General features: G+C 65.6%; 10 protein-coding genes across 10 annotated transcripts in view; 5 read left to right on the top strand and 5 right to left on the bottom strand.

Annotated features, from left to right (window-relative positions):
* Nucleotides 1–1,307, top strand: part of PFL1_00485 (uncharacterized protein) — a gene marked incomplete at both ends in the record, with an annotated part of 2,131 nt that extends 824 nt beyond the window's left edge. The window contains one exon of the mRNA XM_007877979.1: nt 17–1,307. Within this exon, the coding sequence (XP_007876170.1) occupies nt 17–1,307 (1,291 nt within the window). The remainder of the gene's footprint in view (nt 1–16) is intronic.
* A 1,087-nt stretch (nt 1,308–2,394) lies between these two features.
* On the top strand, nt 2,395–3,182 carry PFL1_00484 (uncharacterized protein; the record flags this gene model as incomplete). The annotated part of the gene is made up of 3 exons (XM_007877978.1): nt 2,395–2,484; nt 2,605–2,620; nt 2,725–3,182. The coding sequence occupies 3 exons, from the start codon at nt 2,395–2,397 to the stop codon at nt 3,180–3,182; spliced, it is 564 nt and encodes a 187-aa protein (XP_007876169.1).
* Nucleotides 3,183–3,431: 249 nt separating this feature from the next.
* PFL1_00483 (uncharacterized protein) lies at nt 3,432–4,338 on the bottom strand (the record flags this gene model as incomplete). Its single annotated transcript, XM_007877977.1, has 2 exons — nt 3,432–3,634; nt 3,741–4,338. The coding sequence occupies 2 exons, from the start codon at nt 4,336–4,338 to the stop codon at nt 3,432–3,434; spliced, it is 801 nt and encodes a 266-aa protein (XP_007876168.1).
* Nucleotides 4,339–4,777: 439 nt separating this feature from the next.
* Nucleotides 4,778–5,699, top strand: PFL1_00482 (uncharacterized protein; the record flags this gene model as incomplete). The annotated part of the gene is made up of 3 exons (XM_007877976.1): nt 4,778–4,986; nt 5,088–5,455; nt 5,560–5,699. 3 exons carry the CDS (start codon nt 4,778–4,780, stop codon nt 5,697–5,699), a joined length of 717 nt encoding a protein of 238 aa, XP_007876167.1.
* Nucleotides 5,700–5,928: 229 nt separating this feature from the next.
* PFL1_00481 (uncharacterized protein) lies at nt 5,929–7,763 on the bottom strand (the record flags this gene model as incomplete). Its single annotated transcript, XM_007877975.1, has 2 exons — nt 5,929–6,610; nt 6,709–7,763. 2 exons carry the CDS (start codon nt 7,761–7,763, stop codon nt 5,929–5,931), a joined length of 1,737 nt encoding a protein of 578 aa, XP_007876166.1.
* Nucleotides 7,764–8,390: 627 nt separating this feature from the next.
* Nucleotides 8,391–9,899, bottom strand: PFL1_00480 (uncharacterized protein; the record flags this gene model as incomplete). The annotated part of the gene is made up of 1 exon (XM_007877974.1): nt 8,391–9,899. One exon carries the CDS (start codon nt 9,897–9,899, stop codon nt 8,391–8,393), a length of 1,509 nt encoding a protein of 502 aa, XP_007876165.1.
* A 1,702-nt stretch (nt 9,900–11,601) lies between these two features.
* Nucleotides 11,602–14,169, top strand: PFL1_00479 (uncharacterized protein; the record flags this gene model as incomplete). The annotated part of the gene is made up of 1 exon (XM_007877973.1): nt 11,602–14,169. One exon carries the CDS (start codon nt 11,602–11,604, stop codon nt 14,167–14,169), a length of 2,568 nt encoding a protein of 855 aa, XP_007876164.1.
* Nucleotides 14,170–14,324: 155 nt separating this feature from the next.
* Nucleotides 14,325–15,479, bottom strand: PFL1_00478 (uncharacterized protein; the record flags this gene model as incomplete). The annotated part of the gene is made up of 1 exon (XM_007877972.1): nt 14,325–15,479. One exon carries the CDS (start codon nt 15,477–15,479, stop codon nt 14,325–14,327), a length of 1,155 nt encoding a protein of 384 aa, XP_007876163.1.
* Nucleotides 15,480–16,613: 1,134 nt separating this feature from the next.
* PFL1_00477 (uncharacterized protein) lies at nt 16,614–19,013 on the top strand (the record flags this gene model as incomplete). Its single annotated transcript, XM_007877971.1, has 1 exon — nt 16,614–19,013. One exon carries the CDS (start codon nt 16,614–16,616, stop codon nt 19,011–19,013), a length of 2,400 nt encoding a protein of 799 aa, XP_007876162.1.
* A 248-nt stretch (nt 19,014–19,261) lies between these two features.
* The window catches only part of PFL1_00476 (uncharacterized protein), a gene marked incomplete at both ends in the record, with an annotated part of 990 nt that continues 807 nt past the window's right edge, over nt 19,262–19,444 (bottom strand). Inside the window, one exon of the mRNA XM_007877970.1 lies at nt 19,262–19,332. Coding sequence (XP_007876161.1) covers nt 19,262–19,332 — 71 coding nt within the window. The remainder of the gene's footprint in view (nt 19,333–19,444) is intronic.

Below are 19,444 nucleotides of genomic sequence, written 5' to 3'. Positions count from 1 at the left end.
ACCCGGCGTCGTACAGCACCGAGGCGCTGCTCCGCGCCGACATCCGCACCATCTCGCTCCTCGACCACGGCGAGGCGGTGCGCACCCTCGTATCGTCCCAGCAGCGCAATGCCATCGTCTCGCGCGCCGGCAGCACCAACGCGGCGTCGGCGATTGACGAAGGGCAGGCTGGGTTGCAGAGGGAGAGGGAGAAGATGGTGCGCTGGACCACGCAGCTGCACGAAGCGTACCGCCAGGTACGAGAGGCCAAGAGTCTGCTCGACCAGGCCAAAGGGTATCGGGAGCGCCGCGACGACGAAGACGAGGCGCGGGCGCTGGAGCGCCAATCGGCGCTGCTGATCGCCGATACCGACGTCGAGTCGCTGCCCCCGACGTGGCAGCACATTGACGACTGGCTATCGAGCCGGTGTGCTCCTCCCGATTCGCTGCCGTTGTTCCAGAACGACGACGACAACGACGACGACGACGACGACGACACGGGGGCGGGCGATGATCACGAGCCCCTGCACCGACGTCGAGGGCGGGGACACGGGCCCGCCGCAGCCGAAGTCGGAGCGTGGGACGATTCTGCGCCTCTCGGAGCGAGCGATGGTGCGGGTGCGCCGCTGTCGCCGTCGCTGTCGGACCACGTCGGACGGATGCTGCGGCGCATCCAGACCAAGATGACGAGGCTGCATCGCCTGCAGATCCTCGATGCACGTCGTCCCTCGCCCTCTTCCGCCGCCGCCGACGCCGCAGAGATGATCGCTTCGGTATCCGAGGACGCATACCGTCCCGCCGCCACCACGTCGGGTACGCAAACGAGAACGCCACCGACGCAGCATTCGCAGGGGGAAGCGAACCCGGAAGGCGGTGCACAGCAACAGAGGTCAACCGCTTTCATCTCCGACGAGGCTGCTAGAAAGGCCAACAAGGGACCGGGGCAGGGGCAGGGGCAGGGGCAGGGGCGGGGGCGGGGGCGAGGGGATCCACTGCGCTCGTTGGACACGTTTCTGCGCCGGGTCGACGAGACGGTGCAGAGGAGCGTGACGGCCTCGCTTCTTGCCGGCGGCACCACATCGACATCGACACCGAAGTCGACGGGCGAAGCGGGTGCGGAAGCGTGGCAAGAGGTGCAGCAGGAACTACGACGGCTCCATGACCGTCTTGACTCGCAAGCTGCCACTGCCAGTCCAAGTGGCAGCACGGCCACGATGCAGACTTCTGGGCGCGACGGCCTCCCCAACCCAGCCATCGTGCTCACCGTCTTCGCCATCTCGGCCCTGTTCCTCTTGGCGTCAGCCATCTTTGGCCCTTGTATCGGCTGACCATTCGATCCACTCGTCCGCCGTGAAATTCAGAGCACGTACGGATTTCGAACGTATTCCGTGAAGAACCGACTCCTTCGCCCCGCTCGTGATTGTGCTGGGCCACTAACCTGGTCACCCGTGAGAGAAAGAAGGGATTCCAGGAACGACTGACGCTTTCCGCCCGTGGCCCGTGGAAAAGAAGGCAAGTAGTTAGGGATGCAGCAGGATGCATCCGCGTCTGGCTGGGAGTTCGGGTCAGTAGGCTTGGCTTTGCTTGGTCGGGTTGGTTGGGTGGTGAGGCTGCGCCTGTTTTTGCCGAACCGAAGCATCGTTGGTGTTGTCGTGCGTCCTTTTGAAAGCCCGTCCTGGCCTGGCCTGGCTTCGAATGCACGACAGAAAGAGGCAGGCAAGCGATGTCGAGAGGGGGGCAAGCAGCTGTCATGGCAAAGCAGAGACGCATTGACCACCGGCCACCGCCACCATTAAGATTGGGTGCTTGGCATCTCGGGCGCCGTTCCTCGCTGTTTCCGTCCGACTAGACGAGACGAGCAGGTACATGTATGGAACACGAGACAACATGGCGCGGGTAGCAAGTCGAGAGAGGGAAAAGAACGAGGGGGGAAAAGGCTGGGGGGGGGAGCGACATGACATGGTCCGTCTGACGCGACCGGGCGAGGCTGCCAAAATGCCTGCCACAGGTGCACTGCCTTCCCCCCCCTGCCATGCCATGCCATGCCCTGCCATGCCACGGACCTGGCCGCACCTGCTGTTGTCGTCCCGCTCGTCGTACAGGTACCGCGACTGCGACTGCGACTGCGTCTGTACCCCTCTGCGGCCATCATCAGGGGACACTGCCACCTCGAGTCAGGTGCCAAGGTTGCACGCCCGCCTGGCCTCTCGTCGACCCTGACTGGCAATCCTCGCCTCGCCCCGTGCCTGGCACCCATCTGGCCCCTCCTCTCGAGAGAGACCGGCAGACCCAAAGAAGTCTTTAAACTCAAGCTTGTCTCCTGCCGCTCCTTGCTCGGCGTCCCACCATGTCCTCGCTCCCCAATCTCTCGACTATACCACCCACCAAACCTACCAACCACCGGTCCAGACAAAGATGAAGGTCGCCTCCTCGCTCGCCATTCTCTCGGTTGCCGCCCTCGGCCTCGTCCAGGCTTCGCCCAGCCCCGAGCCCACCGCTGCGCCCGTGAGTCGAGTCGGGTGCACCTCGCCATTGCGTTGCTCCCGCGTCCACTTGCTGATCCCTGGATTGATTGTCGCGTGTGCCTACCGCGCACCGCCGCCGCTTCCGTCTGGATGACGACAGGTCGTCAAGCGACAGCGTGAGTGACCAGCACATCCCATCCCGTCCCGTCCACGTCCTCTCTCCGAAGATCGCAAGCTGATCCTTCACCTCTTCACCCCTTTCCCCTCGCCGCACAACCAGTGCCCGCCAACCTGCCGCTACCGGACCTAGCCTCGCTGACCGACGCCGCGGCGCTCTCGTCGCTCTCGTCGTACATCGACGCCCAGTTCTCGGCCCTCTACTCGCTCGAGCCCAGCGCGTCGTCGTTGATCGCCGCCGCCGAGTCGTCGGCCAAGTCGTACCTCTCGGTCGCAAACGGCCTCGCCACCATCACCAACTCGGCAGAGGCCTCCAAGAGCGCCTCGGCCATCTACAGCTCCGTGATGAGCGACCTCAACGGCGGCGGCGGCGCAGGAGGCGCCAGCAACTCGATGGCCGCTTCCGGCTCCGCCAGCAAGCCGACCGCCAGCGCGACCCAGACGGCCGCTTCGAGCGGATCCGGCGGCTCGAACGCCGCCAGCGGTGGTTGGGAGGCGGTCCCCCTCCTCGTTTCCCTCAGCACCGCCCTCGTCGGCGCCGTCGCTGTCCTGGCCTTCTGAGCGGCGAGCGGGCGGCCCTGGCCTCCACCTCCAGAGCCGTAGCTTCTGCTTCCCTCGTCTCGCATTCCATGTCCCAAGCCCCATGTCCCCCCCTCCCCTTTTCGGTCCTGTCTCGCCTCCTCGCGACTCGTCTTTTCGGTATATCGCTGACGGTCACCCCCAGAATGAACTTTGAAATGGAAACACGGCAGCTGAAACGCTGCCGGATCAATCGTCCATGGGCATTTCTTTTGATCGCCTCACGACCGCTCAGTTGAGATCGCGCACCTTTTGCCTGATGAGCTCCTGCCAGTTGGGTCGGAGGTGCATCGGCCCTTCGTAGCCGGTCACGAGGCGGTAGGAAGCGTTTGCCTCGTAGCTGTCGATCTGGAGCTGGCCGTCGACAAAGGCGACGGATGCAATGATGGACTCGGGCGTGGCGATCCGCCCAGGGTTGAGCGGGTGTCGCAGGTCTGTAGAGCGGGCGAGGCGGGGATGCGACAAAGGCAGGGGAGCCAGGGAGAGGAGTCAGGAGGGGCCGAAGAGTGTCGATGCCCACTTTTGCTGTGCTTATCTCACCGGTGAGGTGGGCCCAGCCGCTCTTGCGCGTCGATGCCTCAAAGTCGAGCAGGTCGTCTGTGGGCACGGCGTCGTGTTTGAGCGTGTCGTGGAGGAGTCGCATAAAGTCGGGGTTGACGCTGATGCGGTCCGGGTTGTCGCGGATGTAGGTGGCCGGGTCCTCTGCGTGGAGGTTGATCTTGGGCGAGTGCTTGGGGGGCAACAGGAATGCGACGATTGCCTTGCTCTCGGGCGAGGATGGGGGCTGGCGGAGGTAGGAGAGTGCCCAGGTGTTTGTCTGTGTCTGGGTTTGACCGTCGGAGACGTTGATGGTGGTGGGGTGGTAGTAGAGGCCATTGTCGGGTTCGAGGTCGCGGACCGATTCGGGCTTGGACGAGGAGGCACGTGCGGCGGTGCTCGAGAAGGTGCGTGTTGGGAGGGTGGTGGGGAAGCGTGCCAGGCGGGCCGGGCGGGCAGGGCAGAAGAGTGGCTTGGCTGGCCGCGAGGGGTGGGCGGTAGTCGAGGCGAGGCGGGAGGAGCCCTGGGCGAGCGAGGCTGGTTTGAGGGTGCTCTGCGCGAGGCGATGAGCTGCTGTGCTTGTGAGGGATCTGGAAGACATGGCTGGCGTTGAGAGGGTGGTGGTGGTGGTAATGGTGGTGGTGGTGGTGGTGGTGGTGGTGGATCGGAAGGGGCCGAGCAAAGGCGAGGCAGCGAGGAGAGTTGAGTGCCCAACCACCAAAAGCCTCGCGGCCAGGTGGAGGCTGACGGTGCGAGATCCGGGGGGCGGGGCGGGACTCGGATCCGAAAGAGACGGGCAGCAATGGGAGCCTGTGCGCCGCGGATCTTCTCGAAGCCAAGCGCAGAGGGGCGCGCGGGCCATCGTCGACTGCGACTCCACTTGCGGGCCTGCAGCTTGGCTTGCATCTTGTGGGACGGGCCGCTACCCTCCCGCCTTCACTTTCTTCCCTCTTAGATCTCCTTCCTCGCCCCCCTGCCTCACTCGCCATCCTCACCATTCCTCGCCCATCCCCACACCGCCATCCAACACACATCCCGCCATGTTCTCGTGCGTCGTGGCCGGTCGGCTGCCCCTCACAGCGCCGCAGCAGGTCGACGACACCCACGCCGTCTTCCAGCTCGACGACGCCCAGAGCATCAACCACATCACCCTCTTCCTCACCGGCCAGCAGCCCTTCCCGCCCGGCCTCAGCGCCACCGTCCATTTCCTCTGGCCAGGAGACAACCAGCAGTGGATCATGCTCGGATGGTGAGCTGCGCGCGCTGCCCTCCCTTGCCGCGCTGTCGTCCCGCCCTGCTGACCTGACCTGCTTTGCTTCTGCTCTCTCTACCCCCCTCTTCCCTGCGCAGCCTACGGAACACGAAACCATCCGCCATCTTTCGACTCCGCGGCTCGGCCATCCCCTCTTCATCCACCAGCGGCGGCGCATCCTCCCTCTTTTCCGCTCCCAACGCTGCCGCATCGTCCAACTTTGCCGGCGCCGGTGCCAGTGCCGGCGCCCAGAGCGTGACGGCCACGTTGGGCATCAGCATCGAACCAGACGACGTCGTCGATGCACAGATGGCCGCCCTTTCAGCACAGCAGGGACAGAACCAGAACGGGTCTCACGGATCAGCGGCGGCGGGATCGTCCACCGCCCTCGTACCCGCCCGCAGCGCCCCATCGGCCGACCCCAACACGGCAGTCGATATAGCCCTTGCTCTCGCTCCAAAGATCGGTAAGTCGCACCGCCGCAGACGTCCGCCCTTGGTCCCGTGCCATCTCACATCGCGACGCTCACGCATCCGCTGCCGCACCACCCTTCCCACCGGACACCACCAGCCAAAAACGCCTTTTCCTACCTCTCGTCCTTTGCCCCAGACTCGGCGCCCCAGACGGTACCGCTCCTCCAAAAGTGGCTCGAACAGCTCGAACGCAAACTACGATCTCAGGGGCCCGACTTCCTCGACAAGGCCGAGTAGGGCGTGTGCCCTTCCTCTCTCTCTCTCCTGCTTGCTGCTTTCCACCGTCGACGCCCCGCCGGCACCACCGACGACATTGTAATCTATCCATCACTGCCTCGGCCAGTCTCTCACTCAACCGCATCGCAAGGGAAAGGGAGAGAGGGGGGCTCACAATGCGCATTTGCGTTGCATCTCGTTCCGCGCCCGGTATCAATGCAGAGGCATGCCCCGCGTCGTCGACCCGACATCAATCCTGGCGCACCGCACCGACGCCCATCCGGCTACGCTTGACCGTCTCCCACTCGACGCGGAAAAAGACCCAGATCCAGCGCCGCGCAATCTCGAGGGCCTCCATGACAAACACGCCGCCCTGCCACTCGACGACGTGGTGCAGGTGCGACGACAGCTTGAGCGACCAGAAGAAGCGCAGCACCAGGTCCACCAGGATCGCAGCCTGGTACGTGGTCGGATCGAAGAGGAGCGAAGGCGCCCCACTGGCCGTAGTCGGCATCGGGCGTAGCACCTTTTCCAGCAACGACGGTTGCCGCTGGTGCTGTCGCGCTGCGGTCGATGCCGACGACGATGACGACGACGACGATGACGACGACGAGGGATGCAGCAGGTGCGGAGACTGCGCCGACGATGACGACTCGCCCGATTCGACCGCCTCGAGCGCCCGCAGCGGCATGGCCTCGGCGCCGTCGCCCCTGCGGTGGCCGTGGTGCTGCAGAAACGAGAAGCTGCTGACGCCCCGCTTGTGCATCGACTTGGCGTGGCCCTTGATGGCACCTCCCTCGCCGCCGCCGCTGCCCACCTCGATCGAGTTGCCGGCAGATATCAACGTCGACCACGACAGCACCGAGAGGCCCCAGTCGTTGGTCACGTCCCACCAGAACGAGTAGAGGCTGTTGACGAACACCGCGAGCAGCCTGCCGCAGCCGGTGCAGAAGAGAAAGACGGCCATCCAGGTCACGCGAGTCAGTATATTCGCTCTGATTGATCGTTCCGCGCCGCTCCTGGCACTCACCAGAAGTTAAAAGTGGCATTCCACTCTCCGCTCGACCCGCTGACCTTGTCGGCGTCGTACCACGCGCTGAGCCAGATGACGGGAAACGCCGATGCATACTTGGCGGCATTCCACAGCGGTTTCTTGTTGGTCGCCTCGGCTCTGCCGCCGGTGAGGGGCCGGGCGGAGCGGGGCGGCGCGGCGGCGTTGGCCACCATGTACTCGGACACGCACTGGCGCAGGCGGATCATGTATGGCAGCGAGATGAGGACGGGCACGACGACCGAGCCCTTGCCGTTCCACCAGGTGTGGTGCTCGGCGCGCGGCACCAGGAAGCACGCCGTGAGCCAGACGTCGCCGAGCACCTTGGCAAACGACGTCAGCACGTCGGCCAGCAGCACATCGCCAAACGTGACAGCCTGCGACAGCGAAGGCGAGAGGATGCGGCGGACCGAGCGGCCAAACGCCTTGCGGCCGGCTCGGTTGAGGACGTTGCCCGGCCACAGCAGCGCGCCAAACGCGCCCATGACCGCGATGCCCTGGAGCGCCTGCGCATGCCGGCCCTTGGGGTCGCCGTCGAGGTGGTCGACGTAGTATCGGTAGCTGAACCAGCCCAGCAGCGACCAGGCGAGCCCACAGACGCCCGCCAGGTAGAAGGGCAGGGCGCTGCGCTGCCCCACGACCGCCGAAGCAGGAGGGTGGTGGAGGTGGTGGTGATGAGGGGCGGCGTGATGGTTCTGATGGGAGCCAGAGCTGGGGCCAGAGGCGGGTCGTGCGAGTGCGAGTGCCTCGGTCCGGGAGGTGGGCAAAAGCACGTCCTCCTTGCCCCTACGCGGTTCGTCGAGGTCCGGCTGCAGCAGGCTATCGTCGGCGCGGATGCCGTGGCCAGCAGGGTCGTGAGTGCGGACGAGCGACCATAGATCGATGCCGCGGCGCCCGAGAAGGTCAAAGTTGGAGGCGGACAGGATCAGCCCGATGGATACGAGCAGCAGCACCCGGTACGGAGGCGGGAAAAAGGCCGAGAACGAGGGCGCCTCGGGCGTGGTGGGCAGTGGCGGCGGTTCTGCGTCGGCCATCCTGGAGGTGCGTGCCAGCGGAGGTGGGGGGCGGGGCGGGGCCAGCGTGGGGACGAGGTGGGTCACGGCAGTGTGTACATCTCGGGATGCGCCCTGCTTGCGAAGGGCGGCACCGTGCGGCTAGGAGCGATGGACGTGGCCGTGCTGGAGGAAAGCAGGCGATGAGGATGGTGGTGCGTGGCGGTGGTGGTGGTTGGTGGTTGGTGGAGGAGCGCTGCGCCAGGGCCACTCACAGCTCACCCGCTCGCCGAGCTGCCCACGCCCTGAATTTGCCTGGCTTTCTTCCAGCTCGCACCGGCCAAGACAGGGGCGGCCCTTCTAGCTAGCCCTCCGCTGGCTCCTGGTCCGCCGACCGACCATTCGATCGAGCCCTCGACGACCGCACCCGCACACAAGGCCGTCTCGCCTTATGAGAAGCATACAACCGCTTGACGGATGAATCCATGACGAATCGGAGAGAGCGAATTCTACGCTAGGTACGTCCGCCGCAGCCATCTATCCGCTGTGATACATACAAAAGGCCATACGGGTTGGGAGAGGAGGGAGCGAGGGACAGAGTAGGGATGAGATGCGGTGAACCAGAGGATTGTCCGGAGAAGGGGGCCAGGAGACTGCCAACGTGTATGCTCAGAGCAGCGCCGCCGCCGCCGCCGCAGCACCAACCACGGCTACGATCGAAGCCGCGAGGCTGCCCTGTGCAGAGAGAGCTCCGTTGTTGCTGTTGCCGCTGTTGCCGCTGCTGCCGCTGCCAGACGAGCCGGAGCTCGAGCCGGAGCCAGAGCTGCCCGACGATCCGCTCTGACCGCCGCTGGGACGGCTGGTGGACGACGCGGCCGCAGACGAGCCGGAGCTCGACGCAGAGCCGCTGCCGCTGCCGGCGGCGCGCGTGTCGATACCCTCCTTGAACAGGTAGTACTGCGACACCGGGTCGCTCAATATCAGGTAATCTTCGTGGGCGACGTTTGCCACGTAGTTGAAGTGGTGCGATGCGGGCACGCCGCCGGGCAGCGTGGCGAGGGCTTTTTCCATGTTCTGGCCGCGGGTGAGGTGCGAGGTGCCCTGGTAGCCCGCCTCGCAGTGGGTGTCGCCCTGCTCGTTGTCCGACAGGCCGAGGCCGTAGACGACCTTGCGCGAGGCGTAGCGCGATGCGATGTCGTTGCGATCGTCGCCGCGAGCGTAGCTGTTGAGGTTCGAGAGGCCGTAGGTCCAGTCGTCGCGGCTGTTGGCGCACGACGTGTCCGGCGGGTTGTCGATCGGGCGGTCGGTAATGGGCCACGCGTAGGCACCCGGGTTACCCGTCAGGAAGGCGACGTTGGCGTCGTCGTCGGTGGGCTTGCGCAGCATGGCGTAGCGCTGAGTCAGGGCTCCGCCCAGGCTGTGGCCGGTGACGTAGATCGACGTGAGCGCCGGGTACTCGGCCTTGTTGAGGAACTTTTCAGTCATCTTGTCAAGCACCGTGAAGCTCGAGACGCGGGCGTCGTTGGGGCCCGCCGAGTTGCCGCCAGTGGACCAGCCGCCGCCGGCAAAGTAGAGGTCGTTGGACTCGCCCGCGCCCGCCGAGCGGTCGGCCTGGGTGAGCCAGGCGGGTGCGGTGATGAGGATCGTCGAAGGGTCGATGCCGGCGGTCTGGTTGAGCGAGGCGCAGAGGAGGCTGTTGCGCACCAGGTTCGAGTACTTCCAGTAGTCGCGGGGCAGGCCGGGCTGGACGATGATGACGCGCTTGATCTTGGAGGCGTCCTTGCCCATCTCCTGGATGTAAGGCTGCACCGTCTGGCCGCCATCGACGACGAGGTCGCGCTTGGTCTCGAAGCCGACCACCTGGGGCATCTCGGTCCAGCCAGAGGAAAAGGAACCGCCGACGGCGGCGCTGCCGATGAAGATGCTATCGCAGCCGGCGCGCTGCGAGTTGCTGTCGTGTCCGCCGTTGCCGTTGATGACAATCGACTGTCCGCCGGCGTCTCCCTGGCGTGCGCCGGGGGCAGGGTCGCCGTTCTTGTAGTCCTTTTGCAGGATCGAGGCCGACTGCCGCGAGGCGAGGCGCGAGTGCGAGACGGGTGTGCGGTCGGCCGAGACGCCGTTGAGGGCGAGCAGGGCGACGGTGGTGGCAGCGGCCGCGCCGAGGAAGTCGCGAACCATGGTCGGGCGAGGGAGATGGAGAGGGCCGGTGAGAGTTGGGATCGGCGCAAGTGACCGCGAGAGATCCGAGGTGAAGCGGGAAGGAGAGGCGAGCAAGAGGGGGCGAAAGCGAGCGAGCGTTCCAGGTGGCAAGCGACGAGGGCAAGCAGATAAGTTAGGGGCGTTCAAGAAGGTGGTGGACACGGACAAGAAGTGAGCGACAGTGCAGGGGGGGATCCGGGGTCGAGGGGAAGATGGAAGTGCAGAGAGAGGACGGGACGAGGGACGAGGGGTGGCAAAGAGGCGATGGAGTAACACAGAGAGGGCCCTTGACGCTGCCTGGCCTCTGCTGCACTCCATCTTGGGGTCCGCAGGAATGTGTGGCGAAAGCTCGGTGCGCTGCCCTGCTCTCGCTCGGCCCTTTGCACCGAGCCGGCTGCTCCCTGCATCCTACTACTCTGCCCTTTCTGGCCGGCGTGGCTCACAGCGTGTTGCTCTCCCGTGCTCGCGCTCCTCGTCCGATGCGATGCTGCAGGTGACTGACTAGGAGGCAAGAAAGCGAAGGTCCACAGCGTCCACAGCGTCCGCCCGTCCGTCGGTCCTTGCATGGAAACAAGAGCTCGAGGGGCTGTCCGGCCCGCCCTGCCTCCCTCTGAGCTGCAGCTGGCCGGGCATGGCATGCTGGCGAGGTCCAGAGCACGACGGCAGGCCTGCTAGAGATCCCTCCGACACCTGGGGGCCTGCTGCTCGGCAGCACGGCTCCGTGCTGCCGTCCCTTCACCTCTCCGACTCTTGCTTGCTCTCTCGGCCTGTCTCGCCGCCGTCGTCGGAAGTGAGCAGACGAGGCCGGCATGGAGGGGGGTTCGGCCCCCCTCCGAAGCTGAGTCGATGACCATGATCGCACGCAGCCACAGGCCACCTTCCCGCCGCTTCCCCTCTCGATGGCGTCAAAGACAAGCCAGTAAGAGCCACCTCCGCTACGCTCCGGGTCTTCGATGTCACGGCGGTGTTGATCGCCGCTCGAGAAAATCTTTGAGCCGGTCAAGTCGTCGATGCCTTGTACGTGTTGTGTTTCTCTCAAATTGCCGCGTTGCCTGCGTTGTTGTGCCGCGCGCGTGCCGGACGGGCCCCATTTTGGCACCCCGCAGCCCCCGCGAGCCGGTTGGCCCTCGTCCGCCCATTGTCGACGCCCGGGCTGCGCTTCGGGCGCGCGACTCGTCCCGTCCGAGGGCCATCGTATCGTGCAACGCAGAGTGCCAACGAATCTCCCGCCCTCTAGATTCATCGTGCGACGCCGGGCTGGCCGCAGACCCGGCGGGCGCTGTTGGGTGGCCTTGCGCCGGATTGACCGACAACCGAACGGCGTGGCTTTGGGCTTGGCGTGCTTGGCCACGTACTTGGCAGCTTGAGTTCCTCGATGGCAACTCGCGCCCAGGTCGCAAACCGGCCGCTCAGGGTCCAGCCAGGACTTGTCGGCCGAGTGACGAGCCAGTTGGGCAGGACCTCGTCAGCCTGCCTGCGCTCGGGCCTGCCCTGGACAGAGAAAGGCGCCTTCGGCCGCGTTGCTTTCTTCTCATCCCCTTCCTGTCCGCCACCTCGTCGTCGTCGACCGATGCTCATCCCCGACCCACCTCCCGTCTCGTGCTCCTGATGCCGCTCACGACCGCACGCGGCGTATCTCGCACCTCCTTCGACGCTCGGTAGCAGTACCGCCTCGGCGGACATGCGCGGGACAAAGCCGCGCACCACAAGCGCGAGACCCGCCGAGTCCTCGTCTTCCACCGACAGCTCATCGAGCTCCGATTGCGAAACTCTTTCAGACTCGTCCTCCGTCACAGATGCTCCCGCCAGCCATGCCTCGAATCCGCAGCGAGGCCGCCCCCACCGTGCTCCTGGCATTGGACAGACCGGTCACCTTCGCTTCGAGGGCGCCCTGTCCATGCTGCCCTGTTGCCTCGCACCGGCGCTGACGGGCCACTTTGCCTCCAAGGACGCATGCAGATCCTGCCTGGCATATAAGCGTACCGCGACTGTCCACCACGTAGTCAGGGCACACCGCCTTCTTGACGAGCTGGATCTGTCCTTTGACCGCCTTCCGCTCCCAGCTTCCGACGTCGTCACTGCCCTCTGCCGCCAATTCCGCGACGCTGCGCGCCCAAAGCAGCGCCAAGCTCAGAGCACCGACGGCGATCACGACTGGATCTCTCTCCTTGCTACGCTGCAGGCGCTGGACGTCTCCTCGCTCCTCGAGTGCTGGGGCGAGCTGCTACACAATCGTCTAGCGCCGCTCATCGCTGGCGCCGGCCCAGACTCACACGAGCCCTGGTTCCTCTCCACGACGGTGGCTTGCGTCGAGCGCCTGCAATGCCGGCTCCATCGGCTTGTCGTGCCTGCGCGACAGTCTCAGAGCGAGCAAGCTGCTAGGCGCAAGGGCCAATCCGGAGGCGAAGATGGCCTGCCGATGTATATTCAGTCTGACGCCTACAAAAAGTCGCTCGCCTCGAAGCAAGCCAAGGCGTTGACGCAATGCTTGAAGCTGGCTGCCTCCCGCTGGGCTCGCGCCTCCGCGCTCGAGCAGCGCGGGGCCGATAGCGCTCGCGGTGGTCTCGACCTCGAGCTCAGCTGCCTAGAGCGGGCACTCCTGGTCTCGACAAGTCCGACCGTCCTGGTAGACGTGTCTGGCGGGCCTTGTCGCGGCTCAACGGCTTGGCAGACCTTTCGATCTCGAGCATCGCGGTACCTCTGCGGCGATCGTTCGCACAACGACCATGGCTGCGCCCTGGCTCGGGGCCTATCCAAGCTTATGCACTTGGTGGTGCTAGGCCGACGGGGCGACATCGACCACTTCCTCGATCAAATCGGCAAGCTCACGCCGGGTATCGAGGCGCTCTGCCTGGTCGACACCTTCTGGCTTCACCACGATGTTGAGGGCCCGTGCCCGCCGCCCGAGCAGACTTTCAGCTCGCGCTGGACACTGCCGCCCAGCATCGTGCGCCTGGCCGTGCTTCGGGAGTGCGTTGCGCTCGAGCTCATCACCGATGACCGACACAGAGACGTCGCCAACCTCTTCTCCGTGCCGGGAAGCCGGCCTGTTGCACGGAGCCTTCTCCGCCACCCCGACATTCACGCCAGCGATCGCGAAAGGTCATACCCCTTGCGCCAGCGCTCACTGCAGGCGAAGCTGCACGAGCGACTCCGGCTCGAATCGGCAGTGACGATTGGCCGGCAGAGCAGACTGGCGGGCAAGTCGGCTCGGACGGCCACTGAAGCCGAGGGCGAAAACGTCAAGGCGTGGTCAGAGATGGTCTCTCTCTACGGAGACGTGCACTGCCGCTGGCCTGCCGATGAGGCGGACGAGGATGCCAGGCCGCCCCTGGATCGGCTAACGACGATGTGTCTGCGCTCGATCTGCTCTTCGGCATTCGACGCAGCGTTCGAGGCGCCAACCATGGCTGTGGTGCCGCAGCAGTTCCGCTGGGTCATCGACAATGCCTACCGTTGCGTCTCGTGCGGGCAGATCATCCTGCCACCGATCATGCAGCTGCAAGGGCATCCCGCCATGGCCGACGAGCCAGGCGATGCCATCGGACAAGATCCGCTCACGTCGCTGCGGAGAGATCCCGCACTTGCCTTCAGTTCTGAAGGACTCGGACGGATCCTGGGCAAGGGCTGGCTTCTCGACGTCGATCTTGGTGCGGAAGAGAGACCCCGCGTGGGACACCGGAACGATCGCGCAACAATGACGCCTCCCACCGTCGCGTCTGCTCGCTACGTGCAGCAGCTGTGGGCGGGCATCATGAAAGCAGGCTTCCTCCCGTCGATCAAGGAAGAGATTGTCCTGGTCCACGCCGACGACGAGCGAGATGCGAACGAGCACGACGAGGGGGAGCGGCAGCTTCGACCTGGGCTGGCGAGCGAACGCGTCGTATTCCGCGCCCTCATCGGCGCTTCGTCTGCGTCGACCCGGACATGGTCTTGCAAAACAGGTGTGGATTTTCCGTCCGACAACGACGACGGCGGCGTCGACGGCAGTGGTGAGGACAGCGTCGCCTCGGCGGATGCAGCATACCCTGCATCCGAAGACCCGAGGTCGTCGTCTGTACAGTGGCGCTTCTGCCTGCCTTGCTTCCGCAGCCACGTCTCCCTGCCCAAGTCAAACGGAAGCGGTGCCGCCAGCGAGGAGCACGGGTGTCGGTGCATCGTCTGCCGGGCAGAGCGCGAGCCCGCCGCGACTGGGAGGGCGGTCTGGCTGCGCCCTCGAAGAGCGACCCAGCGGCTGTCGCCGTCCTGAAGACGGATCGCGGGCTACGTCTTCGTTCCCTGCGGCTCGTAGGCGGTCGGTGGGATCGATTCTATGCTAAAAGTACAAATATACACGACGGGTAGGGAGGTTGCGAGCCCCCTCGCCGTCCTTCTCCTGCGTCCTCCGCCCTCTCGCACGTGGCCTCACTTGGCCTCGAGGCCGGCGCGCTTGGCCTGCCAGTGGCCCTTTGCAAAGGTGGCTGCGACAATCATGGGGAAGATGATGGTGGCGTCGCAGTACACTTTGACGTTCTGGCCCCCGTTTGCGGCGCTCTTGATCTTGCCCCAGCTGACGGCCTCGTCGGGGCGGGCGCCCGAGTCGGACCCGTCAAACTCCTGACCGGTGTTGATGTAGACGCTAAAGTCGGCGCCGTTGCGGAAGAGCATGGCGTTGGCGATCTGGTGCTTGCACACGCCGCCGCCGAGGATGATCATGCCGGCCTTTGGCGCCTTGACGCTGAGGTCGTTGAGCCTGCGGATGTCCTTGACGAGGTCGATGGTGAGGCCCGGGTTCTTGTACGAGTGGAAGTAGAGCATGTCGCCGAGCGAGCCGTCGGTGAGGGCGGGGCAGAAGACGGGGATGTCGTTGACGGCGGCCCAGTAGAGGATGCTGCTCTCGTCGTTAATCTCGCGGCCCAGGCGCTGGATGACGCGGCTGGGCGACCAGGCGTTTGCGACGTCGTCGCCCTGCTCTTGGCGCATGCGGTCGAGGATGGGCATGACCCAGTCCTCGAACTTGCAGTAGTTGTCGTTGGGCACGAGCAGGTTGCCGATGCGATTGAGGCCGCGCTTTCGCAGCGTGGCGCCGTCGAGGCTAAAGTCGCCCAGGTACGTGGGGCCCAGGCACTTGATCAGGTCCTCTTCGATGCCGCCGGCGGTGGTGACGAGCGCCGAGACGTAGCGGTTCTTGACGAGGAACTTGATGACCTCGCGGAGGCCCGAAGAGACGAGGTTGGACGTGAAGCCGAGAAAGATGCGGCAGCCGACCTGGCTGGCCTCGTCGAGGGGCAGCTTGTCCGGGTCGGTCGAGTCGAGGTAGGCCGGGTCGGTCGAGTCGAGGTAGGCCGGGTCGGTCGAGAGGCGCCAGGACCGCATCTGGTCGATGATGTCGATGGCGCGGCTGACGCCCGAGGCCTGGAATCCGACATTGGCCATGGAGCCGAGGAGCGCGGCGAGGTCGTTGGGATCCTGCTGGTCAAAGTCCGGACCCTGGATGGTGGGCGTCCCCTCGGGCAGCGGCTGCGACTGCACAAAGACGGCGGCCTGCGCCGATGCGCTGGCGTCCTGGGAGCCGTTCATGGCAGGCAAGAGGGGCTGCGGTGGCGGTAGAGGCAGCAGCAACGAAGGCGTCTGCGAGCAGGATGGACAGCGACAAGAGGACGAGGGCGAGCAGGTGGCAGGAAGGAAGAAAGCCACCACCACCACCACCTTCACCACCACCTGGCAGCCGCTGCCCAAAAAATTCTGGTGCGGGGCAGTCAAGGCCCCGGTCCCTCTCTCTGTCTCCCGGTTTCCGAAGTTATTTCCTTGACCGCTCGCACACGCTTCTCTGTTGTGATTTTATCGTGGCCAGGCCAAACCAGGCTGGGGCATCCATCCAGCGCATCCGCTCGTTGGTGCGTGCCTGCCAGAGCCAAGGGGGTCCAAGCAGGTTGGCGGCGAGACAGCAAAAAGGCACGCACGCCCCGCCGGCACACACACACGCACGCACGCATGCATGCCTGCCTCGCCCGCTCGCTCGCTATGATCACAACCGTATCGTTGCCGGCTCACGCGAGCGCCAACCAACGCTGCTTCTGGCTGGCAGACATACATGTGCTTCTTCCATCCGGCTCTAAAGTCACGACTGCGCAGGGGCGGCCCACCTTCACTCTACTCTCTCCCTTCGCCACCACTACCACCACCACCACCACCGTCATCCATCGCCATTCTACCCACGAGCAAGCCACGGCCAAGCCAGCCAAACGGGGTTTAACGCGCCACAGCAACATCCGAATCGACCGACAACCGCCCGTCGACAACCACGGCAACGCCCGTCGCTCCTTGACGTCGACGAAAAAAAGGGCCCCGCTCCGACTTTTGATGCCACATGCTCACAGGCCAGGAATAGCATCATCATCAACCCTCATGACGCCCAGAGTCGCCTCGACCTTCGTTTGACCTCTCAGCATTTCCTTCCCGTCCTTATCGCCGCCGTCATCGTCGGACCGACCTGGTCAGCGCGACTGGGCCCTCGACATCTACCACCTGCAAATCTCGAGCATTGGCTCAGGTCTTCCGGCCTGGCTATAAAGGCTCGACTTCAGGCGGCATTGTCCTCGGTCGCGCCGTAGACTAGGACCGACTCTGCTCTGCGCTCTACCGAAGGGTGCACACCTCTCTCGTCTCTCCGACCCTCCTGTCCACTCCACTTACTGCTACGCCGCTACCGCCATGTCTATCCCCTCGTCGCTCGCCGTCAACTTCGGCCGCGTGGCGACCTTTATTCAGGTTCTCTTCTACCTGCCCCTTGCGCTCGACATTGCGGGCCAGGACGCCTTCCTCGCCCTCTCGGCGTCGCTCGCATCCTACTACTTCTTCCTCTCCACCGTCCGCCTCCTCACGCGGCGCACCCGCCTCGCCTGGATCGGCCAGACGCTTGCCATCTTCCAGTTCGTCGTGGTGCCCGCGTGCCTGCTGGTCTGCTGCAATGTCTACAGCCCGCCCTCGACGACCATCTTCCCGCCTCGCCGCTCGGAGCTGGCTGGCGAGGTTCGCAGCACCGGCACCGTCATCGGGTCCATCATCCACTCTGCCCGCGGCAAGGACGCCATGGCCGGCTTCGACCTCGACGACGCCTCGACCGGATCCGCATTCCTCGACGCACTGATCCGCGCATCGGCCTCGGCCTTCTTCTACCTGGCTCGCCACGTGCCCGGGTGGTGGCACACGCTGCTGCGCCTCTCCAGCCCGCTCTTCTCGCTGCTCGAGGGCGTGGCCTCGCTGCTCGTCATCCAGTCGCTCGCCTCGACCAGCCGCTGGATCATCGCCTCGTCGCTCGCAGCGCCCTCGACCAGGTACCAGACTCAGGGGCCGGCCTCGGCGGCGGCAGCGACGGCTCCCCCACGCCGCCGGTGGTTTTCGGATGCCCTCCTCTTCCGGTCGCTCTCGTCGCTCGGCTTTGGCGCTTCCGAGGTCTGGCAGATCTTCTTCCTGCTGATCAGCGCCACGACGTACGTCTGCGCCGCGCTGGCCCTCTACGTCGGCTTCGAGGGCGCCACCAAGGACCGGCCGGGGACGGCGGCGGCCATCGCCACCAGCGTCACCAGCACCGTCTGGCTCACCGTCATCGCCTTTGCCATCCGCAAGGGCAACGTCATCGAGACGTCGCTCATGTTTGCCTACGTTGTCTTCAACATCTACCAGCTGGGGCCGTCGCTCTCCTTCACCCCCGACCCCATCTCGCTCATCCGCTCCTTCAAGGTCAACACCCGCGGCGCGTCCTTTGTCGACTCGCTGCCGTCGTCGCTGCAGGCCCCGCTGCCGTCCAAGATCCTCCAGGCGTTGGGCACCCTGCTCGAGGTGCTGGCGCACTGGCTCGGCCAGAGCCTCGACTTCCTCTCTGCGGCGGGCGCGGCACTTCCCAAGAGCGTCATCGTTTCGCTCGTATACCGCCTGATGGTGCTGTACGCCGCCAGCCGCATCCTGCCCATGCTCAAGGGCAATGTCGCGGCCCCTTCGCGCTTCGAAGAGGGCGGACCTGCACGTCGTGAAAGCTGGGGCACGGCGAGTGGCAGCAGCAAGGCCCGCGCTGGCGCCGACAAGGACGCGTCGGAAGGTGGGAACGCGGCCAGCGGAGCGGAGACGCGAGGAGACGCTTGGGCTCGTAAGCAGGCGCCGAACGCCGACGACGACACCGAGTCCGTCTCCGACTCGACGTCCGGATCCGACTCCGAGGAGAGCGGCGCCGAGGTCGAGGAGTACGAGGAGGAAGTGTGGGACGAGGACGAGGGGCGCTGGATCCTGCAGAAGCGCAGGCGGACGATTCGCCGACGAAGGAGGTCGCGCGGGCGGCACAGCGGCAAAGGCGGCTTCGAGGACGAGGAGAGCGACGGCAGCCAGGTCGATCCGTGGGCAGACGAGGAGGAGGCCTATTCCGAGGACGACAGCGGCATCGCCTACAATGACGAGGTGGCGTCGCTCAAGGAGGCGGATGAGGCGATCATCAATGACCCGGCGGGCGTCAAGGAGCCGCCGCCGGACTCGGACGGCTTTGCAGGCGACCCCGCGGCTGCTGCGGCGGACTCTGGCGCCACCGCACCGCCGCCTCCCTCGACCGCCGCCGCGACGGCCAAGGGCCGGACCGGCCGACGCTCGCGGACAAAGTCTGGGCGGCGGGATGATCTGCAAAGCCGTGGTGCCGCAGGCCCATCGCCCTCGGCATCTACCGCCGGCGGGTCGAAGCCATTCGCCCCGCACCTGAACCTCGACGGCCTCCGGTCTCGCAAGCGGCGGCGCGACGCCTCGGGCTCGTCTACGCCCTCGTCGGCGTCGTCGTCGTTCCGGCGCTCGTCGAAGCGGCGCCACCGCTCTTCGCCCACGTCGTCGATCTACTCGGACGACGGCGACGACGAGCAGGAGCCGTTTGGCGCGTTTATCAGCATCCTGGTCAGCTACTCGCGGCTGATCCTGATCGCCGTCTACTCGCACCTGCTGCTCCTCGACCAGAAGAACCAGATCTACTGGCGCTTCCTCACCGTCGGCCTGACGCTGACGCTGTGGGGGCTCGAGCTGGTGATTAGCAAGGAGGACGAGGTGGACGTGGGTGGCGGCGGCGAGATGCTGGCGCGGTAATGGGGGGCGAGCGGGCGGGCGAAGCGATGAGGGGCGAGCGGGGGGGCGAAGCGATGAGAGGCGAGGACGGATGGGTTCTTTTCTTTCCACTATACCCTGGATCTGTCGCTGTTGGTACCATCCCACCTCGCGCGCCCGTCGATCGAGGCAGACGACGGGCAGCCGAGACGACTTGAAACAACACAGACAGCATGCCTTTCCACTGAATCGACATTGCGCTACCGAACGGAACACGACGGGCGAGGAGCTCAGGCGCCCACGACGAGGGCCTTGACGACCTCGCGGGCCATGCCGGCAGCCGAGGCGGGGTTCTGGCCAGCTGCAGAGGAGGGAGGTGCGAGCGAACGAAGGACACCGGGGAGAGACCAGGTGTCAGCGAACAGGGATCCGCGGGAGGCCATCAAGTGGTGCAAAGAGGGGCCAAGAAGGGG

The sequence above is a fragment of the Pseudozyma flocculosa genome (genome assembly GCF_000417875.1).
Source record: "Pseudozyma flocculosa PF-1 unplaced genomic scaffold scaffold00001, whole genome shotgun sequence".
Taxonomy (NCBI): Eukaryota; Fungi; Basidiomycota; class Ustilaginomycetes; order Ustilaginales; family Ustilaginaceae; genus Pseudozyma; species Pseudozyma flocculosa.
Note: the sequence above shows the minus strand (reverse complement) of the source record. Positions and strands in the feature narration are given on the sequence as shown.